Source organism: Antennarius striatus, chromosome 15 (assembly GCF_040054535.1).
Source record: "Antennarius striatus isolate MH-2024 chromosome 15, ASM4005453v1, whole genome shotgun sequence".
NCBI lineage: Eukaryota > Metazoa > Chordata > Actinopteri > Lophiiformes > Antennariidae > Antennarius > Antennarius striatus.
In genome coordinates this window covers 6,421,946-6,440,635 of record NC_090790.1, presented here as the reverse complement: position 1 = coordinate 6,440,635, position 18,690 = coordinate 6,421,946, and the positions used below count along the sequence as shown (strand labels likewise).

General features: G+C 40.0%; 1 protein-coding gene across 6 annotated transcripts in view; it reads left to right on the top strand.

Annotated features, from left to right (window-relative positions):
* The window catches only part of vav2 (vav 2 guanine nucleotide exchange factor), a 172,739-nt gene that overhangs the window by 49,180 nt on the left and 104,869 nt on the right, over positions 1-18,690 (top strand). For all 6 annotated transcript variants that reach the window (XM_068335758.1, XM_068335756.1, XM_068335754.1 and 3 more), the window contains exon 2: positions 266-382. In XM_068335758.1, coding sequence (XP_068191859.1) covers positions 266-382 — 117 coding nt within the window. The remainder of the gene's footprint in view (positions 1-265; positions 383-18,690) is intronic.

The window sequence follows — 18,690 nt, the reverse complement described above, 5'->3', positions numbered from 1 at the left end:
AAATCAAATTCCTGCCAATCAACCAGGAAATGAAACATTTACAAAATTGCAGTTACAACGATGGTGGATATTATATTATTTTATATTAAATATGTGAAATTAACTCTGGCAGAACATGTTTCTGAAGGATGTTCTTCTCGTTCAATACTGCTGTTACAACACTTTAACTATAATTCACGGGTATAAGTGCAATTTGTTAACTTAATTAAATCAGGATTCACTCTGAGCTTCCCTTTTTAATGTTTTTCCTTTCCTTTTTTTGTAGTTCCTGTGTTTGAAGAACATCCGGACATTTCTCAAGGTTTGCCATGACAAGTTCAGCCTACGCAACAGCGAACTGTTTGACCCATTTGATCTCTTTGATGTCAGGGACTTCGGCAAGGTGAGTTCAATATCAGCCCTGCAAATCAGTGCTCTACTTTTTACCCTAAAAGTTATCTGTGCTTGAGCCTGCACAGAAGTCAGCTGGTGATGCTCACATGCTAGGTTTTATCTTAGAGAGACTATGCTGATTTTGTAACTGTTATGTCCTGATTTTGTCAGGTGAAACACTTTTTTATGGTGCATGGTATTCATAAAATTGTTCTTCGATGAGATGGTAGTTTGCACTCCTACGACATGTGCATCATAATATAATTTTAAAATTAGAGTGGCAACATTTATCACTGTGGTAGGCTGTGGGGTTTTCCAGAGTTTAAAGGTAATTCAGAGTGGAATGTCTCAGTTACATTCAGCTGAATATATAAAAGAGAATTCTGGATGTGCGTAAAAGCTTCAGGGTCAGCAATCTCATCTTGTGTCACGGAACAACAAGAGTTGAACTCAACTCTATAATCAAATAGTCTGCTTCTGGAATATAATGTGTTTGTGGGCGGATTCAGTTGTAAAGGTGGATGACTCACTCTGTCATCATATTACTTTTATGGGAGCTTTTATGGGATATTTAAGTGGATTTTTTAGTATTTTAAATGGGTATTCGTAAGGCCACTGCCCATTGATGTTGTTCTTCCCCCTTTCATCCCGGTGGAGGATCAGGATTTGAAGTCTGAGGTGAGCACAGGCTTCCAGCCGATTAAAGCTGTGCTATTCATTTGATGGGTGGTTTAGCATTTGATCCAGATGTTTTCCATTAGAGATGGATGGATGGAAGGATGGATTACAAGTTAAATTTAATTTAAAGTTTTTGCTTGCATGTGTTGAATATAGAAGCCGTACTTGTTTCTCTGTCTTGGACTGTACATGTACGAATCAAATGAGGAGATGCGAGGTGGGGATTTGTTGGTGATCCCTGAATAGAAAAGTCTGCTGTTCTCAACTTCTGAAGTTGTATTGTTTTCTTTTACTCTTTAATCTTGTTTACTCTATTGTTTTTTTTGTGTGTGGTTACAGACCTAAGAGGGTGGAGGGAGAATTTTTTTCACGGCTAGAAGGCTGTTAAAACAGGCAGCAGGGACAATATGAAGTCATTAAATTGATGATGACAGCTGATGGCATTGTGTCAGTTCTACTTCAGTGGAAAATGTTAACGGTGAAGCTTTGCAGTTGATTGAAGAACCATGTAGAATTGGTCTGTAGTTGTGAGGATTACTCCGAAGAGGCGAGATCCGAGTAAGTTTTGCTACATCCTGCCATGATCGATTAGAAAGCGGATGTATTTGCATAAAGTAATCAGCACATTTATCCAACATGTTTAATTCAACATATTCACTCAACCTGGTTCAGCCTGAGAAAAAAAAAAGAGGGAGAAAAGATGAGGGAGAAGGGAAAGGGAGGAAAGGACTCTTTTGACATTTTGCAGATAAACCGCAAGACGATGTCTGGGAGTCAATGAGCTCGCTCTGACCGGTATTAAAATCCAGCAGCAGTCAGAATCAATCACACAGGACCTCCACGCGTCAATTTGGAAATTGCTTTTGTATGTTTTCAGCAGCGGCGGGCTTGTCTCATCATTGATTTTGCATTAAGGCCAAACATCACATTATAATATATTGAATTGAGCAGATCCCCACTAATGTGACATACATTTAAATAATGGGAATACCTCATTAAATGAGGCTGTGTTGTTCCTTTCTATTTATTTTGATATCAGTAGCTCAACAGGGGACGTGGTCTTTCTTCTTTTGTTACATTGACACAAAACAGTGGAACAAGAGGAATCACAACTTCCATCATATGATACTGTGTATCATAGATGCATTTTTTCCCCATATTTTTATCTCATCACTTTCCTTATTTTCATCTTACAAAAAGGAAAGAAAGGATTTCTGTTTCATGGAAGCCTAAACCAGCTTTTATACTTGTGCACATTTTGATGATGGGTTAGCACCCTTTCCGTGTTTGTTTGTTGTTGTACTGTGTTTGTTTGTTGTGTATTCATTCATTCATCTTCTACCGCTTCATCGGCTGTGGTGGGTCGTGGGGAGCTGGAGCCTATCTCACCTGCCTTGGGGTGTGAGGCGATGAAACTCTGGGGGCAACACCAGTGCACCGCGGAGCCACACAGAGACGCAAACACACGCTCACTCACACCTACGGGCAATTTGGAACGGCCAACTATCCTGAAGCGCATGTTTTTGGAGGTGGGAGGAAGCCGGAGAACCCAGAGAGATCCCACGCAGACACGGGGAGAACATGCAAACTGCACACAGAGCGGGACGCGAACCCAGAACCGCCTCGCTGTGTTTGTTTTTATTCTTGTTAAACTTTGCAACTTTGTGATTTTCAGAATCACTAAAACGTGAAGCATACAAAGTCTGTAGTTTGTAGTAGCAGTTTGTGATGATGCCGAGGATAAATGTGACAACCAAAGGTTACATTATGTCCACCCTGGTAGTGTTTGTTAGCCATATTTAAAATGCAAGGCTGACAATCAGAATTTCTTCTTTACTCATAAATAGCAACATGTACAATTCCGCTGATACTTGGAATGCATGCATTTTATTTTAGGTCTTTTCCATCCACAGATATAAGGATTATTCTTGCACACCTTTTTTTTAGTAATAGCCTAGGAAAGGATTAACCTAGTAGCTTTTTAGGGCTCAACAGGTTTAGGTGTTTTTTGTTTTTTTATCTGCGCTTTGCATTTATCAGTTGTTTCAAAACCACAATATCCTGTATGGTCTGTAAGCGAGATTGTTCCTTCAGATACACCGTTTTGTGAAAAAAAGGAATACAAAAAAAAAAAAAATGAGAGTGAGATGAGATTTCTGCCAGAAAGAAGTGTTGAATGTCCCCTGGTGACTCACCTTTCAGAAACAAATGAGGTGCTGGCAAATATAGAGCCTAAACTGTATTTCTTATCGCCCCTGGAAGGATGGAATTAAAACAGAGGAACATTGGTGAGGGAAGAAAAAGAGAGAGGGTATTCGTAGCTGCTGCCCCCATAACATTAATCAGCCCCCCATCCACCCTTTCATACCTCCACAGTGGCTGTCAGAGGCCGCAGAGTTCATCTCCCATGGTTGCTGATCGCCATCTCTCTCTCTAATGACACCTTTTCCTGGGTCACATGTAAATGTAGACTGGGGGGCCAGTGCTGAAAAAAAGTAATTGCCCCATTCAAACCTTTTTCTGACCTTTTCCAGTGCAGCTGGTATGAAAATGGATTGAGTCCACAACTTGTACAATGTACTTGACTGATTTTCATTACTTAACCCATTCCATCCACCGAAACAACAACAACAACACACCACGAGAGAGCTCTGCCGTTCTTTTTTTTTTTCTTGCACCCTAACCCATCCCCCATCATTAGAAATTCATTATGACACGATTAAACCAGTGAAATACAGCTTATTACAGTAGACTCTAGAGTACGCTTCTATTTAAACACCTCCTTCGCTCCAAACCCAGCCTTGTTCCTTTCTTGCCAGCCCATTTTAATTAGCCACTGAAGGAACATTGCTGTCATTTAAATGAACATGGCAATCAGTTTATTTGGCTGTTGCCATGATTAGCATAATTAGCCTGCACCTGTTAACCATCGATCAACAGTTTGGTAATCTTCCGTCTGTGACTGGAGAGCATCGGAGGAAGGAAGCTTTCTGACAAATTTTCAATCGGCGTTAAAAAGGAACGGTGTAATTTATTTAGAATGCAGACGGCGTGGCTTCATCAATTTTTATCTCATCTAAACAGCCTTGGAGGCATGACTGACATTTGAAGGTGTCTATGGAACGCTCATTGATATGATAGCATAAATCAAGGTGGTCTTGCTCCCCCTATGTAGGCTGTTGGTAAAAGCCTGTTCTGGGTCTTTTATGTCAGGAGAAATTTCTTTGCTTTTTGTTTTTTGCTTGTTACTACTTTAAAGGCTACTTGGGTATTGGCCCAGTTTGTCAAGTTAACCATACATAGAATATGGTAAGATATAAAAGCTAATCTCAGCACAATTCTTGACATTTTAATGTGAGATCCTGCTTTCTTCAAGAGCAAAAGATTCCCTTCAACATAATTTTGCTTCATCCAAGATAATTATTAACTTAGGTAAATGCAAACCAGGCAGAGTGTCTTTTCTGCTACACTAGAAAGATAATCGGTCCAACAAACGCCTTTCACCAACTCTTAGGAGTTCTGGCATTGTCTGGAAATACGAGGCTGGCGTTAAGTTAACAGCAGGATGAAGATGTGATATGTGTTTGTGAACTTTTGCACTAAGTCATCCACCTCACAATGTAAGAAATGATTTGGCGCTTGCTGCTTTGGCTACCGTAATTCTGTTACCACATGTTCTTTGCATACAGTCAGATATTTTACCGCAAGACGTCTGCCTAAAATGTGCTCCGCATTAAAGCCTGTAATCAGTTTGCTTAATATCAATTGACAAACACACAACAGATGGAGGGCTATAATGTGAAGGAAACACACCAATCCTCTGATTTAATTTGTGCCAACTGCTCCCTTTCCAGTTGATTTTCTCTCTCACTCACTCCCCCATCCATCTCCTCCCTTCCCTCAGTGCTCACTTTTCCCCGCTCATTCATCTCACACCCACTTCCAGTACGAGTATGTTGTGATAAGACTAAGCCAGCGGCAATTGTGTCATGATTGCCATTGGTCGGCAGTGTTTGATTACCCTCTTTGCTGCTCTGAATGCCTCGCACGCTGAACTCTAGTCCTTTCATTTCCTTTCTGTGCTCTATGGCTAAAAATAGTAAGTTGCTCAGCATCCACGCCCAACTAGCATCTGGAACATGCCTCAGCCATTTCTGGCCCGCTTGACTGAATGATATTTACTAAAGTGAGTCTTAACCTCAGTTACAAGTTCTCTGCCTGGGCCTGTGTTAATTTCCTTGAACTATGTGAACATTTGTCAACATCAAACCCTTTTGTTCTTGATGGTTTACAGGTATTTTTCTCAAATTAAGACACAAAATGTCATAATTTCAACAATAATTAATCTTTCTTTGTGAGACCTCACATCTCCTGCAAACAGGTTTACTTCTCACACAAAGTTGTAAGAGGTTACTTCAAAAAAACAAAACAAAAGCCAGTCAGTTGACTGTGTTAGCTGTAGTCCTGATTCAAGCTGTCTTCTCTTAAGTTTGAGTGCAGCTTTAGATAAGGTAGTCATTCATTGCTGTCAGAGTGAGCCAGGAGAAGCAGCAGTAAGTGATGGCGGGAGGATTTAGGGTCAAGCAGCGTGGGTCACTGACTTACTGAGTGTGTCGTCTTCCATTAACAACTATGTCTTCACCAGCAGTTCTTTTTTTTTTTTTTTTTTTTTTTTGTCAAGGCCCGAGGGGATTTTTAAAGCTACTGATACCTTGGCCTTTGAGAGAAGTGTGTGATTCAAAGACTTTTTTTTTCCTGCAATATGTTACTTGAGCCCTATTTTAGAGGCATTTGAATAAATTGGAGTTGAAATGAGACTAAATGGATGCAGGCCGGAGAAAGAAGTCTTCCATATCTACTCTTAAGAGTTAGCATTAATGAGTCTTTACACTGACTTATTTTCTGGCCCTTATCACATTTAATGCAGTAGTACTTCCTTTTTTTAAATACTACATTTGAACTTTAGAGATGAACAGTTTATAGCCAATAATTCCTTCATTGTGATTGATGAGTGCAATGCATAAATAGAAACAACTTTTGAAACATTTGATGTTCACACTGTGTTTTTGAAGTTGTTTTTCATACAAAACATGCAATTTGAATATGACAGATTTCTGCATAAATTACTAGACATTATGTAAATCAGTAGTTAAAATGGGTTACACATTACCCACCTGTGGCATGCAATGCATCAGTTTTGCAATGCACAGCTCTTACTGTATTATTACACAATGGTTTTGTTTCTTTTACTGAATACGGATACTATTTATACTCCAACACTATATTCCTTGATCCAAGAATATACCCAGTGTTCCCCTCCCAGGGAATTTATCTCTATAACCTGCTCTGAAAATACATCCTCCTGCATTAGCAGACAGTTCAGTTTCTTATTCTTATATTCCTGTTCCCTCTTACTTCAAACCTTGCCTATCAAGAACCCCCCAACTGTAAGTTTTTTTATAAAAAGGTTCCGAGATGTGATCAATAATTCATTTCAATTGCCACAGTGCTGATGATAATTCTCCTGACATTAATTATAAATGGAAGCTTCCTCTCCCTTCCTGTGTTTAGACCCCCTTCTAGCTCTCCCTTCCGTGTTCCACTCCAACATCCTCATTATTTCTGCTGTCTGCTAACATTATACCTGTGGAAACAGGTGGTTGCTGAACAGTAGGCCGCTGTCTCGGACACAGAGGGGGTTACACATTTGGTGAGGCTGCCAGGTGTCAGAGTTCACACTTGCAGTAAAAATAAATGCAAATTGCTGATGGCATCTGCTCTTATGCAAACCAAACTCCCCAGTTTGTCCGGTTTGTGTGATGGACCAGGGAAAGCTTAAGGGGCAGATGACCCAATAAACTGCTCCGTACCCAACAGATTTAATTCATAGCACAAGAATGTCTAGTACATCACTGTCAGAAAACACAGTTACTTATGCATACTTAAAAGGATAGCTTAATGCTGCTTTTATGATGTAGTTTTACTTTTATATAAAATGATATATTATAACAAATTAGTCATCAGTTTCCATTAATGTGTGTTTGTTTTCCCTGGTTAATATTAACTTTTCAGTTCTTTGCTGTACTAAAAGTATAGATAGTGAAAAAGTACAAGTTGTGGGAGATATTTTAGTATCTGTGCTTCCATGATCACAACTCTTGTTTCGCCACTGGGTTTGGAGACTCGGAGTGATCATTGGAATCTCATGTCCTTGTGGTCAGTCTGGTGTCTTTGGAATGCTGCAAGACTAAAGTGAAGAAGAACAGCCTCAATAAGATTTGAGTTTCTGAATCCCTTCCAGCAGCTGTGAGCTCTCATTAGTTCTCCTCCCCTGATTCCTCCATCTGAGGCCCCACATGCACAGTTATGATGGACAGGTACATTCTCCGAGGGATCACTGGCATGGAAAAAGAAGAAAATCACCAAAGAAAGAGTCCATCCTCAATCATCTTTTCATTGCTCAGGGACTGCACTCATATGGAGCTGAAAGACAAACCCACTTGGCTCATAAATCATACTCATTCTGCACAAATTTGAATGTGCAATTCAATTTACACCAGGGGTTATGCAATGGCACCCTGTTTGCCCCCAAATGGAGGATAATTTAATCCGCGTGCAGTGGCAGAAGATATTATTTCTATAGACAGTTGGCACTGAGAGCACGCAGTGTCAAGGTAGCTTTGCTGGATCATGAGAATAAGCTGCTTTTCAAAAACCATGATTAAATCATGAGAGTTACCAAAAGGTTACTGGTTTTGCTGCCACATTGAAAAACTGTTTTCTGTTGACAAACAGCTTTTCTATGGCCAAAGGCAGATTTTATAGACTAATCTCTGAATGAAACCAGTATTTTGTTATAATGATAATAGCAACAATAACAACAATAACAGCAACAACAACAACAACAATAATAGTAATAACAACTATTATTATTATAATTATTATACAATGACCTTCTAGACTGGGGGTGCTCACACTTTCTGCATGCAAACTACTTATAAAAGACTAAGTCAGCTCACTTTTTGGCGGAAATTTGGTGTCTTAGTTTTTTATTTTATTTTATTTTTTGTTTTTACATAACAAAAAATGAGGGCTACAAATTATAGGTAACTCGCTAGCTAACTTCTCTTGTTGTTACTGCTGACCTACCAATGTTGTCTACACATGCATGGTGACCTAAGTTCAAGAAAAAGTCAGAAGTCATCTGATTGGCTGCCCTATGTGTCAATCAGGTGGCGATCTGGATAATAGATTGAAATCTATTTTAATGTCATGTAATCTAGGCAATCGCTCCCTTTAGTGTTGCTCGCTTAACGCCACTGGTTGGCCTTGTCTGGTGACCTAAATTCAAGAAAAGGTCAGATGTTATTTGACTTTTGGTGATAGGATGGCATCCTTTTTTTTTTTCTTTTTTAATGTCATGCAATTCACCCGAATAACCTCTGTAACTTACTAGAACTACTGTCAACTGGTTGGTCACAATTGATGTATTGAGCCCCCTGTTCTAGACGAACACATTTTTTTCCTTCTTTTCTTTAGTGCTCAGCAATGCATCCAAAAAAAACAAAAAACAAACCACTGATTGCTTGTTGAATATATTTTTAAGTCAATTGCACAGCAGATCTTTCCCAATTTAGATGTGTTTTTTCCCATGGCATTAACCAACTCACGACCTAATTAGATTTATATTCCAGATGAGCAAATTCATAAGCTTAAAATGCTGAAAACTAAAACATTTTGTCATGAGAATTCAGTTCCTTATCCCTTATTATTAATGGATTCAGTCTGCGCCCATAACAACGGGTTACCACTTGGTCTGACCAAAATAATTGTCATGGTAGAGGTGGAAATGGAAATAACCACTTTGCTCAATTGGAACATGGACAGCAGTGTCTATGGCTGCCATTAAATTTGTCATTGCATTTTACATGCTCCACTTCATCAACACAGGGTCATCACCGTTCTCAATGGCTCACACACACACATGTGCAGATATGGACACACATACAGTACAGTACATTGAAGCCCGGGGCCATAAAGTCTGTTGGAGCTAATGCTCCCTGATTCCGCCTATCAAATGGCTGTTAAATGAAAATGAGACTAAATGGATGACAAGGTCCCTCATTATCTTCAGCGTGTGTTGTAGAAAGTTGTAGTAACATGTTCTACTTTGATAAGTGATAAAAGAATACTGTTGAGGTGTTTCAGCCCACTTACCTTTTTTTTACAGATTCTATGAATTCACACTCCTGCTGTACCATTGCTCTGCCAGTTTCTGCATTATATGGTGAAAATGTTGCTCACTTCCTTGTTTTGTCACCTTTATTCTTGTAATCACAGTTTTCTCTTCCTTCCTCTACCTTTCACATGTGACACATTTTTTTCTCACCTGTTATCTCTTTTTGCTACCATCGTGTTTTCACTGGCAGCCATTGCTTGTGTTCAGTTTCTCACCGTAGTTAAATAATATGACAACAATTTTAAAAGTCCAATAAAAATTCTGGTACCATTTTCCTTGCTGTGCATTGTGAGGAGGCATGCCAGGTGTCATAAACGCCCCAACAGTGGCTGTTATACTGATCCCCACCTCTACGCTTCTTTCCATTTATTTCCCTGCAGGTGTCTCATAGCAGGTAGTAATGATGAGCCCATGTGTGCACAAGGTGAAGGTAAAGCTTTCCACACATATTCTGAATATAGCAGTTATTAACTCTTTTTTTTCTTTCAAGAAGTAGAACAACCAGGGTAAAACTGTGTTGAAGTTGAAAAGACTGCAACTGGCAGCAAATGTCATTAAAAACTAATTCTAATTGAAGCTTCTCTGTGAATCACACCCATTTCTGCTCATGGGCATGAAACAAACCTAATATGAACCCACAAGAAAAAGAACTCAGTAACTGTACAGGCCATCTGCATGGAAACGGTGGAAATGATTCCTCTATTGGTTCAGTTTACCTCTCTTTCATACATCTATTTCTTACATGCTTTCTCACACAACCTCATGGTGGCCTTACACAGCAGTTACTCTTGTATTGATTTGGCTAAACTAATAGTTTTTTTCTTAAATGAGTTTGGCTCAAATTAATCCTCTACTACGGTTGAAGGATTGGTTAGTATCCTATACAGTAATCCCAGTGGGTGAAGCCATTAGGTTAAGTGTGAAATAACTGACTGCCTGTGCTGAAGACACTTCCTTTAGAATAAAATGAGTATTCTACCTGCAGAAGGATGCAGTCTGCCTGCTTAAGGTTTGTTTGAAGAAGTAATGGATACATTCAGGCTGCAAAGAAATGACTATTTCTGACATTTTCTGCAGCCTGTTACAGTATACCCCTGTTAGACTGTGTTTCTGTGAGCATTTGTGTGTGTGTGTTTGTGTGTGTGTATGTTCGTGTGTGTGTGTGTGTGTGTGTGTGTGTGTGTGTGTGTGTGTGTGTGTGTGTGTGTGTGTGTGTGTGTGTGTGTGTGTCTGAGTGCATGCATTACCCCCACACAGTGCTCCATCTGCCTTAGTTGCAATTACCTGTCGAGAGATGGCCCGGAGCTACCAGCTCATCATCTCAGAGCTGGTGCCCAGCACTGGACAAAGCACACGCAGCACACTCCTGCCAGATACTGCATTATGGAGAGAGGGTGAAAGATTGACAATGAGTTGGAGGGAGATGAGTTCGATAAGAGTGGTAAAAAAGGAAATGTGCTTTTCTTCAGGAAGATTCTCGAATGTTCAATGATAACAGGGAGAAAAAGACTCCCGACTTAGGAAAGAAGAGAAGAGGGAAAGAGCAACAGAAGGAGATTCATCTTGCTTAGTCATATATCTGTCTAGACAAACTCACAGGGATCTAATGCAGGACTAACACAGGAAATAAATCAACAATGCTGCTGAAAATCAGGCCAATGCATCAGACAAAATGAGTCATGGTTTGATTTAACGGTTTAAAAAGTTTTAAAAATTAATATATTTCAAAGTTGAAGATACTACATAGTGGTTTCGAGAACATGCCTTTTTTTAACATTAGACTAATCATTGGTAAATAAGTTCACACCCATTCAAAAACCCGAATCAATTTTAGACATTACAATCTAACACATTCCAAAACATTTTTTTTTTATTAGAGGGTTTCTCAATACCTTGTTGAGCTTGAGGGGAAAGAAAAACACTTTACCAAAGAAGAAAAAGATGTACATAAAGAAAAAATCAAGAGGCCATCCATTTAGAGAAGGAGGCACGAAGAGGTAACGTTAGCTTACAGTACACTACAATAACAACACTGAAGACAAAGGTCAAGTGTTTGGCAGAACAAAGCAGGGTGGAAATGAGCAAAGTTCAAACTACAATAAATGAAATGATCCCTAGACTGCATATTCTAGTAATAGAAGATGAAATAAGAGAATGTGATGGATAGATGAAAAGATATTCGAGGACATAATATAGATGAAGAGATGGAGAGTGTAAAGACTGACATTGCTGTCAGTTCTCTCGGCTCTCAGAGCCCTTTGTGATGAAGTAGAGTGGTTTCAGTGCAGACAATGGCTGGAGGGATAGCAAGCTTATGACCATACTGAGCTTGTGTCAGCCTAAATGGCAACAATCAATAATCCCCTCGGTCAGTTCACCCTGAAAGGGCTGATCCCTAAGCTGCAATAATGCACATGGTGCTAAGATGTATATATCAGCATGAGGCTGCAGTTTCCTCTTCATTCATGGTTTTTTCAGTTTACTTTATTGTGAAAAAAGTCCTGATAATTCAAAGCAATGATAACCAACCTACATTATATGAAATATGAAAACAGTAAAATGCATAATAACTTTTCTACTGGTGATGTGTTTGTTTGTGTGTGTGTGTGTGTGTGTGTGTGTGTGTGTGTGTGTGTGTGTGTGTGCGTGCGTGCGTGCGTGCATGCGTGCGTTCGTGCTTGTGTGTGTGTGTACAGTATGTACAGTGGTACCTCTACTTACGAAATTAATAGGTTCCGGAAGAAATTACATAATTAGAAAATTATGTAAGTAGAGACCATTGGCCAAAATGTTGGAGGCCATGGTTTTAAGAACCTTTATCGATCAGTACAGTGCAGCCTCAGCTCTGCAGTCAGACGTTCAGTGGTGCGCATGTAATCCTTGTTTGGGTTGTTCCTGCTTTTCAATTTTATCTCAGAAAGAGAAACATTTGTTGTTAACTTCAGCTCAGTTGGATTTGTACTATGTAGCCTGATGTGCCAAGGTGTGCACTAACTTACAGTGTAAAGTAAAATAACCATCTGTCCACACTTGCAACAGTGCTCCAGCATGCACTGGAGTAGACTTTCAACACACTCGTACACTCAAACACATAGACAGACAGTGGAGACTCTGTTAGCCTGTTGGCACAGTCGTACTCCCGGTACAGCATTTTTCCACCCGGACTAGAACAGTGTTACTGCTGTGTGTGTGGTTGCAGTATTTTATAGACACATGCATACAGACAGTGGACTGCATTCATGATACATGGTTGTAGACTATAATTTAGCATAGGTCACTATCAATGGAGGAGTTGTGCTCTACATCCTCAGTGACAGCTTAAAAAAAATTCAACTGGTTGCTTTATTGCACTTATTGTCATGATTCAACATTTTTATGCCATTATGAAGATTAAATGGAGGCATTAAGAAAAAATGTATAGTTTATAATGCTTTGCTCATCACATTTCCCTCAGGAAAATAATAAAGTTCATTAATTAATTTTCTGTATCCACTTGTGTGTATGGTTGTGGGGTCATGGAGCCTATGCTTCCTGACTTGGTAGAAGGTTGGGCACACCTTGGGCAACCAAGAAACACAAGCAACCATTCACACTCACATTCATATTTTTGCTAAATTTAGAGCCACCATTTGGTGACTGCTGCATATGTTTTGGTGATGGGAGTTAGCTGGAGAATTTCGATGGAACGCATCCAGACACAACGAGAACATTCACACCCCACACAGAAATATCCCAGGTCCTCAGGTGCATTATTACCCAGGACCTGCCTGCTGTCAGGCAGCAGCACCCACCCACCACTACCCAACCCAATAATAAGGTCTGAATTTAAAGGAAAATAATATTTGAATATTGCTTTTAAAGACTTCAAGTGGGCAGAGAAACACCATCAAATCACTGAATGTTAAAAGGCAATATTCATAGCACCAGGGAATGTCACATCAGCGACTGGTATCATAAAGCAACCGAATGAACTATGGAGCAAAGAAAGACTCTCACACACACACATATATTTTCTCAGAATGAGAACAAGTGGCTTCTGCACTCTTGTGCTTGCAGTAATATAGCACCTCCTCTTTCTGGCTATTCCAATATCACTTGGGTCTGTGTATCAAAAAAAAAAAAAAAAAAGTTTCAGAGCCCACTTCTTGCAGTCGGCATCTGACGGCTGATTTTTTTTCTTCCCTCCGGTAATCAGTTTAGCTTGGTTCCAAGAAATGGAAAGAACGTTCTAGTGCAGTAGGTCTTTGGGCCATAGGGAATTACTCCCACTTGCTCCCAATGTGAAAGGTATCGACATTGATCCTTCCCCACGGAAGCTGCACAAACTGTTTATCATATGCAGGGTTTTCTGTCTTTAGTCACCTTCATGTTAGCATGTTATACGACAGCTTCATTTGACTCAGTTGTGTGTCAATTAGCCAGTAATGAGTCACAGTCCAGTGTGAGTCAGCCTTTACTGGTGTAAACTCAGCATTAACAGTGCTCTGATTGATCAGCCCCCGATCATTATTGGCTGATTGATGCTCTGTAGGTTGAAAGTTGGTCTGTGTGCATGTCAATCAAAAGAACCAATGAGAACTCAGGTTACAAGAATCACATTCATCCCCAACTAATTACAGATTTACACTGAATTGAACACTACGTACAATACAGTGTACTGTTGCTATAGTTACTGTCACAGAATGTTTATTTTGTGCGAGACTAAAAAAAATGAACCGATATGACATGTTCCTATGCTAACAGACATAACAACTGTTGGGTTGTCCAAGAGAAGGAGAGCTAGTCAGCTGTTAGCACTTAGCCAGCCAGTGTTTCACAGAGCTAACAAGAAGAGGGAAAAAAGCAAAAAAAGTAATTTCATTTTTATTTTCTGAACAACACGTTGCTTGTCAGTGATGAGAGTAACCAAATAGTATCGGCACATACTGTATGATCTGTTCTAGTATACACTTTTGGTGCAACTTAGTCACATCATCAGTGATGTAACATGGGTTCACTGGGAGTTTCGGGTCTTTCAACATCAGACACCCTCTTTTCTGCCAAGGATCTTCTTGGTGCAACCAAAGGGATTCCAAATGATGGCTGCACGTTTCCTGGCTCTCTCCCTGCCCCTCCTCCTATGCCACTCGGCTCGACAGGAGGGTGGTGACTTTCTTCCTAAGGATGTTGCGGAGCTCTGCCAGTCCGGCCTTCTCCTCCTCCTTTGCCTGCTGTCGCCCCAGCAGCTGGCTGATCTTCACCTCTCGTCTGTTTGTCTCCCCAATGCCTATGGCTGGCTGTTGTTTTTTTATGCCATACCTTTCCGCACCAATGCTGATGACTACTGCAGACATCAGTAATCTGGTCTGCATCTCCCCTTGCAGTAGCTTCAAGAATTTGGTCCAGATCTTCATCAAACTGGATCCACTCTCTTTCCTTGTTGGCAGCAGGCCACATGCCTGATATAGGGAGGGGCTTGTGGAGCATGTATGGTCTTGGCATTGTGGGTTGACTCCCGACTGGGCTCCTCCTGCGTCTCACTAGGTACTAGACCTGTGCATTGCACCACCTGCTTCCCTGTAAAACATTTCATTTTGGCCTGGTGGATCTTCAGGCTATGCTGGTTCTTGCAGAATTTGCCACATGAACAGACCACACTCACCGTCGTTTTTCTATTAGCATGGTTCATTGCCTGTTTATCCGTCCTTATTGGGGCGCTCGTCCTCCCCACCTCTGGCACTCCTGGGAGTATATTTTAGTAGGGTTTTTTCATAACTTGTTTGTGGGTGCATCCTCATGGGAGCTGCGATTTGGAGTGCTGGCCCTTCCTACCATGGTCACTGTCTTTCCAGTGGTCGACTGTCTCTCCATTAGTCGCCAAACTGTTCATTGTCGTCATCCAGCTTATTCCCGGAAGTCACTGGCTTGGCCAGAGCAACCAGTTCTAGTATACTGTATACAGTTGGTGCAACTTAGACACATTATCAGTGATGTAACCTGGGTTCACTGGGTGTTTCGGGTCTCTCAACATCAGCCACCCTCACCCGGGTGACCCAGCCGGGGTGATAAAGTCTCAGCTTGCGTCGAATATTTGAGTAACGTTGTAGTTTACCTCATTCCTAATTAAATATTAATTCATATTGTTAATAGGTTTATATTGTTTTAGGTTGCAAAAATCTAAATCAAACATTGTCCCAGTAGTCCAGAAATTACAGTAAGAACACGAAACTCAGGAAAAAGGAAAGGGTTTGCTCTTTCATCTCATACCCACAAGTCCTATAAAACAACTCGACTCATACTTCATATCGTTCTGTTCTAAACTAAACCTTTTTATTTGTCCTGAACAACGACTTAACGTTGCTCTCAACATTTTTATGTAAAATGCTGCAATTTTTACCTTATACGCTGAAGTATTAGTAGAGAGATTAATGAGATTTATGTAGCCCAGGGAAGGAACCATTTCTCAGCTCTTTCACAGTCTTAAGGTCTTGTTTTTGAATGGGTTGCCGGTCTTCTAGTGTTTCCTGTAGATTTTCCATAACTCTTCATTTCCACGTAAATATCTACAGCTCCACTAAAAAATATTGAATGAGGATTTATTTATGATGGGTTTTTGAGGTAGACTGAGAGTCTTTATCCTTGAAAGATTGTTGACATATTTCGGGTTAACAGCTGCAGCAGCTCAACATGGATTTTTTTCTCTTGATCTTGAAATTATGAGAATGTTTGACAGTGTTGTCATTCGAGGTGGATCCTACACGTCTATGTCTAATAAAGCTGCTTTAGCATACCGGATGAACACTATTGTTGGATATTGCTGTAAAGTCATTAGGCGTGTGGATGAACCCCATGTTGGTCACTTAAGCCAAGAAAACCAGTCTGCATGTTGAGTGAGGACACCTTGCAGCTTCTCCCATGTGACCTTGACACACTTCTTGACTCACCTGCACACCGGATGTATCTTTGATTTATGGGTCTGCTGTTTAAGACTAATGCATCAAGAATTATGTGCTGTTTTTTTTCTAAAGCCTCACACAACCCTTTCAAGCAGAGATAATGGGTTTCACATTGAATATGTTATTATTATAAGTTATTATTTCATCCATATGCCCCAAAGCACTTAATTTATAGTTAATGATATATATTGGATGCTGTATGTAAATCGCTGAAGGTGAAAAGGTGTATATAAATCAAGGTTCTCCACAATTTTTCACGTTTTTTTTTCTATAAATGACCAATTTAGCGAAATTGCAAAGAAAATATATTGCTAACTTACCCCTCGAGGTAGCAGTAGAGTCTCCTTAGTGTCTTTTACATTATTGAATGCTTCATTGATGCAAGGTTAAAATTGAATTTGCTTTTTGCTGTTTGAGATGTTAAGAAGAAATCATTTTAGAAATCTGTTGTCAAACTGTTCACTGGAAGTAAGATCCAATATTCTTTCTTCAAAGATTGCAAAAAAAAAAAAGCAGCTTCAATTCAAGTCCATGCCTAGTCAGGGACCTCTTTTGCCAAAGATATTTAATTTTTAATTTTCATGTTTTCTATGGGTTTCCACCATGGATGAGCAATCCACAACTTGGAGGTTTGCGGCATTGCTGGCTCGCTCATTGATGTTGTAAGTTATGTTTTTCTTGGATGGATAAAACAATATAAACTGAAATTATGGGTTGCTAAATGTACTTCTCAGGCCATTACAATACCTGTGTGGCCCACTCACATAATGTTAATGTGTGGAAAACACTGTAATGCCGTTGTGAAATTAAATTTATTTTTCATTAGTCTGGAAAGTAGGCAGGCAAAATCCTCAGATTGCCCACAAGTTTTTAAACTACTGTAGTCAGCTGCCACAAAATTCAAAGATCAAACCAAAAACATACACACAAAAAATAAAATCAAATGATCAGTTTTCTGCCTGACAAACTGCAATCACCACACTTTACTCAAAGATCTGTCTTTCATGACATTTCTCGACAAATCTGACAGTACTATACAAACTATTTAGTTGGCTCTTTTACTATGATGCCCTAACAATCAAGAGATGCTTTTTGATGGCCAATTGGAGAAAGGCACAAACTCACAGAAACGTAGATAACATCCAAACCATTTAGACGCAGAGATATTTAAATGCCTCTATCTGAAACTGCAGGTCAGACACTGGAGTCTCTGATCCAAAATTTAAGTCCTTATAAAGAGTACCACAGTGTGACTTTCTATAACTGGAAACCTCCAATAATTCATGACATATTCATATGAGAAATTAAAAGACTGCTCCTCCTATTATTGGGCACAATTGACTCACAACGTGGTCGGCATTTTTCATATTGTGGGAGTTTGAATTTGAAAGAAGCGTTACTCTGAGCACAGGATGTTGACACAAAATTCTTCATGTGTGGCATGAAGCAATAAATCTCAAAAATGAGAAATATCCTGCATTCATTTGAGGCTGTAATCTATTCAACCTGAGCTTCAAATTATTCTAGAAATCTTAATCTTAGCATTAAAAGCCCTAATCGCTCAGTGTGAGTGTTTTCTAATTGTGACGGCAGTTCAGTTTGGAAGGGGGAGGGGGATTTGTTACATCTGCATATGCTGCAGAGTCATGATGTTGATTATGTTGGTTGCCATCAGCTGTTACAAGGCAAAGATGCCCGAGGACTGCAACACAAATCTCAGTGGCAGTGACGAGACACAAAGACATGAAAGTTTCCTCATCTTCTTTTCTGCCCTCCATCTCCCTCCACCCTGGGCTCCTGACCTTAATAGCAGCCTGTCTCCTGAGCGACTGCAAGATGTATAATCTAATAAGTGCAGACAGCCCCCCCCCCCCACACACACACACCAAAACACATTAAGGAACACACACTTGCACGTGCTTAGGCAAAAACCAGACTGTTTGTGCGATCGCTCATGGAGCTGACGTCGGATTGAGTTTTAGTGCTGCGTGCATGTCACCGCATATGAGAAGGCTTGGCAGGAAGATCTTTGAGGCAGCTTATTGAGAATTTGTTGGGCTATTTTAATTCATGCAAGGAGCTGAGCAGGATGCTGTTTCCTGCAGAGGAAGGAGGGCTTGAGACTTTTATAACCTCTGGCCTCCCCAGCTCCATTTCTCCCCTCCAGGACAAGGGGAATTTTTAAGCTTAAAGAAGCCAAACTATTTCTTGAAGCTTATCGGAAGATTGTTTAAAGTTCAAGATGTTTTTGTTGTTGTTTTTTGTGTGTGTGCCCTCATCTGTTCACAGTTTTTTTTTTTGTTTTGTTTGTTTAATATGTTAAAAGTATGCAGATGCTGACTTTTAAACATTCAAAGGAAGTGGTAGATCATCTCAGCAGACTCGTCGAACCTGCATCATTGTGTGATTCAGCAACTTCTTCCTTGTCCTAATGTGGGCCTGAACCATAAAGTAATGTTCAGAGTG